At 47.4% G+C, this 11380-nt stretch overlaps 1 protein-coding gene across 1 annotated transcript in view; it reads right to left on the minus strand.

The window, feature by feature from the left end:
• L2HGDH (L-2-hydroxyglutarate dehydrogenase) overlaps nucleotides 1–7553 on the minus strand; it is a gene marked incomplete at its 5' end in the record, with an annotated part of 30043 nt that extends 22490 nt beyond the window's left edge. The window contains 3 exon segments of the mRNA XM_034768921.1: nucleotides 1139–1270; nucleotides 2224–2375; nucleotides 7438–7553. Of these exon segments, the coding sequence (XP_034624812.1) occupies nucleotides 1139–1270; nucleotides 2224–2375; nucleotides 7438–7553 (400 nt within the window).
• Nucleotides 7554–11380: the final 3827 nt, after the last annotated feature.

Genomic DNA, 11380 nt, shown 5'->3' on the forward strand with positions numbered 1-11380 from the left:
AAGGTGAAATACTACTTGCTTTCTGTAATGTAAAGATATTGTCTGGTGTGACAGAACAGGTCTATCACTTGCAATTAGAACAGCAACAGGTCCATATCATCCCTCAAAATATAGTTGGGAAAGAAAGAAGCCTACTAGGGAAGCACCCTAACTTTTTTCATCCCTCGCTAGTGGTTTGGGTTTTTTATTGCCCTCTCTCCTCCTTGCTTGGCAGATGTGTTTGGAGTCACCAAAGGCAGATCAGAAAGTCCAGGTTTCCCCACAGGAACAATATGGACCACCAGTTTGGAGCAGCTGGGAGGCACCATGTTGGCAGGTCAAATAGGGAGATGTGTTTACATCAGTGATAGGATGTGTGGAAACAGATCATTCAAACTAGAACCCCGGAAATAACTTTCTCAACAGGGATCTAACCCCTTCAACTTGGTTTCTTTCTTTAGGTGACATTTGATCTCTGGACTGAAGAAGGCATCTGGGGAAAGGTTTTGATTTTTTCACCCAAGGAAGAAGGAAATATTATGAGAGTCAGGATAAGAATAGGGATCACAGGGACTGGTGTAGAACGTGGTGGGAGAAGTCAGGTCCCCTTCTCCACTCCAGTCAAATCCATCCATTTTAGGGGTTTATACTGCCACCCATCATCACAGTATCTGAGAGCCTTCCTATAACATCAATAGCCATAGCAAAGTCCCAAGAAGCCTTCATGGAATTTCTGGCACTTTTCCCTTTTGGGGGCAAAAAACTCTACTTAGGGAAGGGTTTTTTGGGGGCAGGGTTTTGTAGGGGTTTTTTGGGTGCAAGAAGGTGTCAATGGTGGAGGTTTCAAGGAGGAAGGTTTTCCAGTTTCTCCTAATTTTGGGTTAGGAGAACATTTCCTAAAAATACGGCTAGTATCATTTCTTTAAAGAGGTATATACACGCAGGGTTGGTTTTGTGCTAAATATTTCTGTACTATAAATGAATTCCTTTTTGCTGGCAGTTTTTATACCACTGGGATTTCAGGCATTCCTTTGAACACATCACCCATTGAGACTGCCACGGGGGCAGCGTCATCGAGGGTTTATGTTAAAAAGAATGTAACAGATCACTTAGATAAACTAACGCTTTTCATTCCATTTAAGAATAATAAGCAACCTACCCTGCAAAAGGGCTCCTTTGCTTGTATTTCTTTTGCACTTATCAGTTTCAGATCTCTGACGTTGTTCAGCAGCCCTCTCTCATACAGTGCTTTGAGTCTTGGAATTTCTTCTTGTTCGACAGCCACTATTAGCTTCAGAAAGGATGACAGAGTTCATGAGAGACATCAACATGGTAATAAATGCATTTGCAGTGCATGAAAAATGTGAAGGAAAAGCGACCGTTGCGTGCATTAATGAACACAACATATACCAATACTCAAGCTGTGTCAGCACTAGCTCTTTTGTCAGTAAAACTTTTGTCCATCAAGGGTGTGAAAAAAAACCCATCCCCGACTGACATAAGTTTCACTGAGATAAGTGCTGGTGTGGACAGTGCTATGGCAGTGGGAGACGCTCTCCCGACGATATAGCTACTGCCGCTTATTGGGGTGGTGGTTATATTACGCCGGTGGGAGAGCTCTCGCCCGTCGGCATAGAGTGACAACACGGGAGACCTTACAGTGGTGCAGCTGCAGCTGTACCGCTGTAAGGTCTGTTGTGTAGACATAGCCTCAGAGAGCACTGCCGCACTTAAAGGAAGTGTGAAAAAGAGGTCTTTAGAAAACAATTTAACTGACCTTCCCTGGAAGATATTTGCAACTAGTGCCATAACGCCAAAACTTAGAGTGTGAAGGAGGCAGGGGAACATGGTTTTAAATCCTGTTGGGACGCTTTTAAAAATAACATTTAACTTAAACCAGCAGCAAGAGAGTTTGAGACGTATATGGAGGGAAAGGAAGAAAGACACACAGTGGGGTGTCCTAATATGGAGTCTAAACTGCAGATGTTATCACCTCACCTCAGTAGACCATTGCCTTGCAGTGTATGGGCCCAAAGGAGGAATTAATTTGAGTTCCTGCGAAAAGATGGCAAGGGCACACTCACCCTGCAGGATTTAACCGTGTCCATGTACGCTTATGTTCACACCAGAATATATCCCTTGGTGACATTACCACAATAGCGTGTGTGGTAGTGTTACACTGTATACATTATACAGTCACAGTTTCCAAAATCAGAGAGAGAGAAGATGCGGCAGCTACTGTACCTTGCCACATTGTTTGTATGGAATTCCCTTTCGGTCACAGTATTCATAGCAGAGGGCCGCACCCTGCACGCACAATTTAGCTTTCAGAGATCCAGGTGTGTAGTAAATGCCACTATGAATGACACCACTGTTATGTCCACTCTGGTGGCAGGCTAAATAAAGAGAGACGTTATGTTATTAAAATACATGCGCCACATATCTTAGATTCATACACTATCTTCATTCTTTCAGTCATCAGAAAAATGATCAATTTAAGGCTGTGCCCTAGTTAGATTCTACAGTAATAAGATGCAATAACATTCCACTCCAGGAGATTCCTCCTTTCATTCTCCTCCAAGCTGCTTAGAGTGGCTGTGTGGGACAGAGTCAATGAGAGGGGCTGCAGGGAGCAGTCAGTCAGGGCCCAGCGGGCTCATATAAAAGGAGTTGAAAGGGCTGGATAGATGACTGTGCTTGCAGGGTCAGGGGAGCAAGAGGTGCTCCTGGCTGGCTGCAGGGGCTGCAAGGGCTAAGGCAGGTAGTTGCTGGCAGGGAACCGGGGAAGCAAGGAAACAGCTTCTGGCTGGCTATCAAGACTCAATTAAGATGGGCTACGGGGAAATGGCCAAGGGAATTGCAGTTAGAGACGTGGCACATAGCTGCTACTTAGACGGTCCCTGGACTGGGACCTAGAGTAGTGGGTGGGCTTGGGTGCCCTCCTCCCCCAACAGCTAGTGAGGAAGTGGTTGTGTCCTGAGAGAAGGGAGTGTAGACAGGCCCAGGGAAGGGACTGTACATGGAACTGTTACCCCCTGGAAGGGGGCTGAACTGAGACTCAGCCAGCCGGGCTCAGAGGCCTAAAGGGCAGGTGAAGAATTTAGCTGGGAATTGGTCCTGCTTTGAGCAGGGGGTTGGACTAGATGACCTCTTGAGGTCCCTTCCAACTCTGATATTCTAGGATTCTAAGAGCCTCCAGCAAGGAAGCCCCGGGGGTGATGTGCCATCCCAGAGCAGGAACCTTCACACGTAAGCTGGCCAACTAGGGCACTGAGATAGGCCCTGTTGGTCAGACTGGAGCCTGGGGAGGGCTACAGAGACGTTGCCAACGGAGGGGTACTGTGATAACCCCTGTTGTACTGTGAAAGGACTGAGCCCAGGGAGGGCTACAGGACATTACTGAGGGCTTTGAGATACGCCCGGTTGGACAGTGGACTGCAGAAGGGGGTTGTTTTGTTTGTTGGCCCATAGATTGTGGGTGACTTGGCTGAAGGGCTGAGTCACCAAAGACCCTCCTGACAAGCGCAGCGGCGGATGGGGAGCACTGGGAGCCAAGAAACTGAGAAAACTGCAGGCACCCACACACTCGACCAGGGGCGCTTGCGAGAGGTGGGTGCCACCCCCTTACAAGCCACAATTGTGTACACATCAGTTCAGACTTTCTAAATGTTAACACTAATTCTTAAAATGAAATGACCCTATAAAGCAGGGGTCTCAAACTCAAATGACCACAAGGGCCACATGAGGAATAGTGCATTGAACCGAGGGCCGCATCACTGACACCCCACCCCCCTCGCTGCCTCTGGCCCCGCCCCCACTCCACCCCTTCCATTAGGCCCCGCCCATGCCCCACCTCTTTCCAACCCATTCCCTGAAGTCCCCACTCCAACGCTGCCCCCAGGGGGTGCAGGGTGCGGCAGGGGGCTCAGGGCAGGGAGTTGGTGAGTGGGGTGCAAGAGGGTGAGGGGTGCAGCAGGTGGCTCAGGGCAGGGAGTGCAGAAGGGGTGCAGGATGTGGCAGGGGGCTCAGGGCAGGGAGTTGGTGTGTGGGATGTGGCAGGGGGCTCAGGGCAGGGAGTTGGTGTGTGGGATGTGGCAGGGGGCTCAGGGCAGGGGGTTGGGGTGCAGGAGGGGTGTGGGATGTGGCAAGGGGCTCAGGGCAAAGGGTTGGGGTGCAGGATGTGGCAGGGGGCTCAGGGCAAAGGGTTGGGGTGCAGGAGGGGTTCAGGGTGCGAGCTCCTGCCTGCCTGCCCTGGCCCCACGCCGCTCCGTTCCGTTCCAGGAAGCAGCTGGAACCGTGTCCCTGCAGCCCCTGGGGGGAGGGGGGGAAGATCAGGGTTCTGTGAGTGCAATGCTCTTGCCGCTCCTCTAGGTACCTCCCACGAAGCTCCCATTGGCCGCGGTTCCCTGTTCCCAGCCAATGGGAGCTGTGGGGGGCGGTGCCTGGAAGGAGGCAATGCAGGAGACCTCTGCCTCCTCCCCCCCGTCCCCCGGCCCGAAGGGGTGTGCTGCCAGATGCTTCAGAGAGCGGCGTGGGGCTCGCAATGCCACGGGGGGCAATCCTGCGGATAGGCAGTGGGGTGGGTGGGGGGCGCAGGGAGCTTGGCGGGCCACACGCAAGAGCCCCACGGGCCGCATGTTTGAGACCCCTGCTATAAAGCCTCCCTGTACTCCACCGCCAGTACGATCCTGAATCTCTCACATACTGGCAGCCCCGCTTGTCTCGGCGAAAGGCTTTCGAGCATTTGTGAGCCAGGCCTGACTGTTACTTCTTCTCTCTTGGGAAGTGAAATGGAGGAGAGAGAGGCAGGTTCCAAGAGTACTTTTATTGACCAAATTTAATTTCTTATTCGAAAAAGGTTACACAATCTCCCCTTTAAAATGTTGGTGCCCGAAACTTACGCCCATTCACTTACCCACACAACTGATAGCCTCCTCTCTTAAGACTCATGGTAAGACAAGGGCATTAAATACTTTAATATATAAATGGCCTATATAGCAACAATGACCCAGCTGAGGTGTCTATTTAAGGCATTCAGCTGTTTAAGCATTATCCACACACATTAGGTCACACTATTCTAAGTCAGCAGTTTGATTTACCCTCTTGGGATTCCTCGGACCCTATGCTACGTGTTTGGGGATTCTGCATAAGCACTTAGTGGCAGGAGACTGATGGTTGGCAATGCAGCTGTATTTGCAAGTTCTTCTTACTTAGCTGAAGAACAAACAGCAAAACAAGGGTGCTTAGTCTTTCTTGTTTCAAAGTCTGGATAGAAAACAGGCCTTGGTGTGTTGCAAGATTCCAAGTGTCCCTATTTACCAGCTGTGGTGTAAACAGGCACAAGTCCCATTGGCATCACTAACCAAACCCTGCAGGTAGTCACTGGAATAATTATATTAGCTCTGATTTTCAAAGCGAGACTACTGCATGGGCCACCTATGTTAAGAGCCAGGAAACTGGTGGAAATTACTAGAGTATCAGTCCCAGTTGTTTGAGGAGGTGCCATAAGCAGGGCTGCACATTCGTCACGGCATTATTTTTAATCAAAAATCCTTTCCCAGGATTTTTGATTAAAAATGCCCTGACGAAGAGAGGGGTCCTGGGAGGGGGAAGGCGGCTGAGAGTGAGCCTGTCCTGCATTCACCTATGGGACGGAGGGGCCTGAGTGGTACAACACCACAGGATGCCAGGTCGCAATGCCTCTCACTCAAATTTGGCCCAGCTGGCCCCTCATCGTGAGGGTGGGGCAGCTGGGCCAAACCTGAGCGGTGTTGCGACCCCATGTGCCAGGTCAAAATTCCTGGGCCCAACCCTGTGGGACAGGGGCCACAGAAGCTGCCACGGCAGGGTGAGTTTATTAAAATCACAAACACAAGTCAGGGACAACTGGGAAAATCATGGTATCCATTACATTTTTCCCACCGTGACAAACCTGCAGACCTAGCCATAGGCCTTCCTAGACTGCTGATTTTCCAGTCCCTGTGATAGATGTAGTGGTACATCACACGGGTAAGCTCCACAGATACAGACAGCAACTTTACCTTTTGCATCAATTCAGCCACACGGATATCATTTATCCCTTCACATAACACAAGAACTAGGCAGCAGGTTTAAAACAAACAAAAGGACGAACTTCTTGACACAACACACACACAACCCATGGAACTTGTTGCCAGGGTATGTTGTGAAGGCCAAAAGCATAAGTGGGTTCAAAAAAGAATTAGTTAAGTTCATGGAAAACAGGTCCATCAATGGCTATTGTGACAAAAGTTCCCCTCTATCTTGGTGGGTCCTGCGCTTATTGGCGGATTTTCTTGCCTCAGAGATTCACCATGTGGGTTGGGGAACAGCCCAGAGACCCTCCCCTCTGGAAGGGCCCACAGTCCAGGTCAATTGGGAGGTTTGGGGGGAACCCAGGCCCGCCCTCTACTCCGGGTTCCAGCCCAGGGCCCTGTGGACTGCAGCTATCTATAGTGCCTCCTGTAACAGCTGCATGACAGCTACAACTCCCTGGGCTACTTCCCCATGGCCTCCTCCAAACACCTTCCTTATTCTCACCACAGGACCTTCCTCCTGGTGTCTGATAATGCTTGTGCGCCTCAGTCCTCCAGCAGCACACCCACACCCTCTCAGCTCCTTGTGCCTCTTACTCCAAGCTCCTCACACTCACACCACAAACTGAAGTGAGCTCCTTTTTAAAACCCAGGTGCTCTGATTAGCCTGCCTTAATTGATTCTAGCAGGTTCCTGATTACTCTAGTGCATCCCCTTCTCTGGTCACTCAGGGAACAGAAAACTACTCATCCAGCAACCAGTATATTTGCCCTTTACCAGACTCCTGTACCCCACTGGTCTGGGTCTGTCACACTATAAGCGAAGATGGTCAGGGATGCAACCCTATGCTCGAGTGTCCCTAAACCTCTAACTGCCGGAAGCGGAGACTGGATGACGGGGATGGATCACTCAGAATTGCCCTGTTCTGTTCCTTCCCTCTGAATCATCTGGCACTGGCCGCTGTTGGAAGACAGGATACTGGGATAGATGGACCATTTGTCTGACCCAGCATGGTCATTCTTATATTCTTCTGACTAGTTGGGGGCAAATCACCAGTGAAGAGAAGGCCAAAGACTCATCCAAGGGAGCTATTATGCTCTTCCTCCCTATGTTTGCATAGTCCCTTGACAGGACGGCACTGTGAAATTATTCCAAAGGGGAACCCTTCATTCATAGATGGGCAGATAAATACTGTTTCCCCCTCATTAAAAGAGCCTCCCATTTTTTTTGTTAATTTTTTCTCAATTCAATACCCTTAAAATTGCTATTTTAGTGTGTATGTGTTTTTAATTAAAGTATCTTACAGACTGACACCAGGAAACCAGAAATAAGCAAGGGAAGAAAATGCAAACTTCTTTGTCACTCTCTGATACAGTGGATATCATGGATAACATGGATATCATACCTAACTCCTTCTCCTTTTCCAGCACACTGAACGTGAGCGATGGGTGTCGCAGAATGAGCTCTCTGGCAGACGCAAGCCCCACAATTCCACCGCCGACAACAACCACATCAAAAGTGCTATTTAGGGGGGGAAAAGGGCATCTTGTAAGAGCTCGCTAGCAACATGCTTCACATTTACACGGAAAGAAGCTGCATTTTAGCAAATGAATGTTGGACCCCTTTACAAACGTCTTCTTGAAAACCCACTTCTTCTGAAATCCAGACAAGAAGCCAGCTGACTAAGTCATCCCCTGATTTACCTTTGAGTGACCTGCTTGTTTATGCTGAGGAAAGGTGCGGGAGGTTGGGAGGAAAGAGGGGGGTTTTTTAAAAAAAAAAAAAAAAAAACCCACCTGGAAGTGAAGCTGGAAATTCTGTGCAAGGAAGACCAGGGAGTTGAAGGGAGACAGAATACGCAGAGAAAATGTATAGTTCAGTGAAAAAAAAAAAAAGGATTAAAATCTGTAACGAAGAAGGCATATGTCTATATTCACCCTGATCACAATACTTGAGTCGCATTTTGTCCAAGCTTCATCTGTCTTCCTGTTTTAGATTTTATGTTCTCCAGGACAGGGCCTGGAGTTGGAAAAGTGCCTAGCACATTTTGAGTGCTAGCACAATAACTAATAATGCTAAGTATCAGAGGGGTAGCTGTGTTAGTCTGAATCTGTAAAAAGCAACAGAGGGTCCTTTAAGACTAACAGAAGAAAGCTTATGCTCCAATACTTCTGTTAGTCTTAAAGGTGCCACAGGACCCTCTGTTGCTTTTTAATAATGGTAAGAATACAGTAGATTGTCAAACTGTTTGCTCCTCCCTATTTTGATAGATGCAATTTTCCCTTCGAAGACTTGGAATCAGCAAGTCCAAGGCTCCAACTTGACAGCCTCAAGTCATTCTTCATGAGCATTTACAACATCCAGATTCTCTGTGCAAGTCCATAAAATAGCTGCCATTTAGCCAGGCAGGAACTTTAGAGCAGACTCACAGATGAAGCCACAACCACAGATCTTACTCCAATGCTGAGATCATCTGAAGTTAATATTGTATCATTGTTTGTAACCCCCGTCTGTGTGTACCCACCTGTGGTCTCATCTTATACTAAGATTGTAAGATCTCCAGGACAGGGACTGTCTTTTTGTTCGGTGTTTGTACAGCACCTCGCTCAAAGGAGCCCTAAGCATACAGTAGGACCCCAAGGCACTATGATAACACACATAATAAATAATAATACTTTTAGGACCGTTTCCCCATGTTAAGAATGTTCATTATGAACTCAATTAACAAGGTTACTCTACTCTGACTCACAACACTCCTGGACTCTTTCATAATTCTCTCAGACAGCAGAATACAGTTATAACCGTTTCTTAAATAACATACAAAGTATATGCACTACAAGTAGTAAATTCTTGAAAGGAAAGAAATGTCCTGATCAAATATTTTTTAGGGTTTTCAATGCTGATAAATGCAAAGTGATGCACATTGGAAAACATAATCCCAACTATATGTATAAAATGATGGGGTCTAAATTAGCTGTTACCACTCAAGAAAGGGACCTTGGAGTCACTGTGGATACTTCTCTGAAAACATCCACTCAATGTGCAGCGGCAGTCAAAAAAGCGAACAGAATGTTGGTAATCATTAAAAAGGGGATAGATAAAAAGACAGAAAATATCATACGGCCTCTATATAAATCCATGGTACGCCCATATCTTGAATACCGCAGGCAGATGTGGTCGCCCCATCTCAAAAAAAGATATATTGGAATTGGAAAAGGTTCAGAAAAGGGCAATAAAAATGATTAGGGGTATGAAATGTCTTCCATATGAGGAGAGATTAGTAAGATTGGGACTTTTCAACTTGGAAAAAAGACGACTAAGGGGGGATATGACAGGTCTGTAAAATCATGACTGGTGTGAAGAAAGTAAATAAGCAAGTGTTGTTTACTCATAACACAAGAACTAGGTCACCAACTGAAATTAAAAGGAAGCAGGTTTAACACGAACAAAAGGAAGTATTTTTTCACACAACACACAGTCAACCTGTGGAACTCTTTGCCAGAGGATGTTGTGAAGGCCAAGACTATAACGGGGTTCAAAAAAGAACTAGCTAAGTTCATGGAGGATAGGTCCATCAATGGCTATTAGCCAGGATGGGCAGCAATAGTGTCCCTAGCCTCTGTTTGCCACAAGCTGGGAAAGGGCAATAGGGGATGGATCACTTGATGATAACCTGTCTGTTCATTCCCTCTGGGCCACCTGGCATTGGCCACTGTAGGAAGCAAGACACTGGGCTAGATGGACCTTTGGACTGACCCAGTATGGACGTTCTTATGTTCTTAAAGCCATTCTAGTTTACAGCGTAAACCCTTACTGACGCTGCACTCTTTAAATCAAGATTGGCTTTCTTTCAAGAAGATATGCTGTACAAAACCAAAAGGTATGGTCTTGATGCAGGAATTACTGGGTGACTGGTGTTATTCAAGTGGTCAGACTAGAGGTATGATAAAGAAGTATGGGCTGGATGAATGGACTGTAAGGTGGATAGAAAGCTGGCTAGACCGTTGGGCTCAACGGGTAGTGATCAATGGCTCCATGTCGAGTTGGCAGATGGTTTCAAGCGGAGTGCCCCAAGGGTCGGTCCTGGGGCCAGTTTTGTTTTATATCTTTATTAATGATCTGGAGGATGGTGTGGACTGCACTCTCAGCAAGTTTGCAGATGACACTAAACTGGGAGGCGAGGTAGATACGCTGGAGGGTAGGGATTGGATACAGAGGGACCTAGACAAATTAGAGGATTGGGCCAAAAAAAACCTGATGAGGTTCAACAAGGACAAGTGCAGAGTCCTGCACTTAGGACGGAAGAATCCCATGCACTGCTACAGACTAGGTACCGAATGGCTAGGTAGCAGTTCTGCAGAAAAGGACCTAGGGGTCACAGTGGAAGAGAAGCTGGATATGAGTCAACAGTGTGCTCTTGTTGCCAAGAAGGCTAATGGCATTTTGGGCTGTATAAGTAGGGGCATTGCCAGCAGATCGAGGAATGTGATCGTTCCCCTTTATTCGACATTGGTGAGGCCTCATCTGGAGTACTGTGTCCAGTTTTGGGCCCCACACTACAAGAAGGATGTAGAAAAATTGGAAAGAGTCCAGCGGAGGGCAACAAAAATGATTAGGGGTCTGGAGCACATGACTTATGAGGAGAGGCTGAGGGAACTGGGATTGTTTAGTCTCCAGAAGAGAAGAATGAGGAGGGATTTGATAGCTGCTTTCAACTACCTGAAGGGGGGTTCCAAAGAGGATGGAGCTCGGCTGTTCTCAGTGATGGCAGATGACAGAACAAGGAGCAATGGTCTCAAGTTGCAGTGCGGGAGGTCTAGGTTGGATATTAGGAAACACTATTTCACTAGGAGTGTGGTGAAGCACTGGAATGCGTTACCTAGGGAGGTGGTGGAATCTCCTTCCTTGGAGGTTTTTAAGGCCCGGCTTGACAAAGCCCTGGCTGGGATGATTTAGTTGGGAATTGGTCCTGCTTTGAGCAGGGGTTTGGACTAGATGACCTCCTGAGGTCCCTACCAACCCTGATATTCTATATTCTATGATTCTATGAGGACCAAGATGGTCTCTTTTGGCTTGAAATCTATGAATCAGCACTTAAGCGGCGCAAACAGGATAATGACAAGTTTCAGAGTAACAGCCGTGTTAGTCTGTATCCGCAAAAAGAAGAACAGGAGTACTTGTGGCACCTTAGAGACTAACAAATTTATTAGAGCATAAGCTTTCGTGGACTACAGCCCACTTCTTCGGATGCATATAGAATGGAACATATAATGAGGAGATATATATACACACATACAGAGAGCATAAACAGGTGGGAGTTGTCTTACCAACTCTGAGAGGCCAATTAA

Source organism: Trachemys scripta, chromosome 4 (genome assembly GCF_013100865.1).
Source record: "Trachemys scripta elegans isolate TJP31775 chromosome 4, CAS_Tse_1.0, whole genome shotgun sequence".
NCBI lineage: Eukaryota > Metazoa > Chordata > Testudines > Emydidae > Trachemys > Trachemys scripta.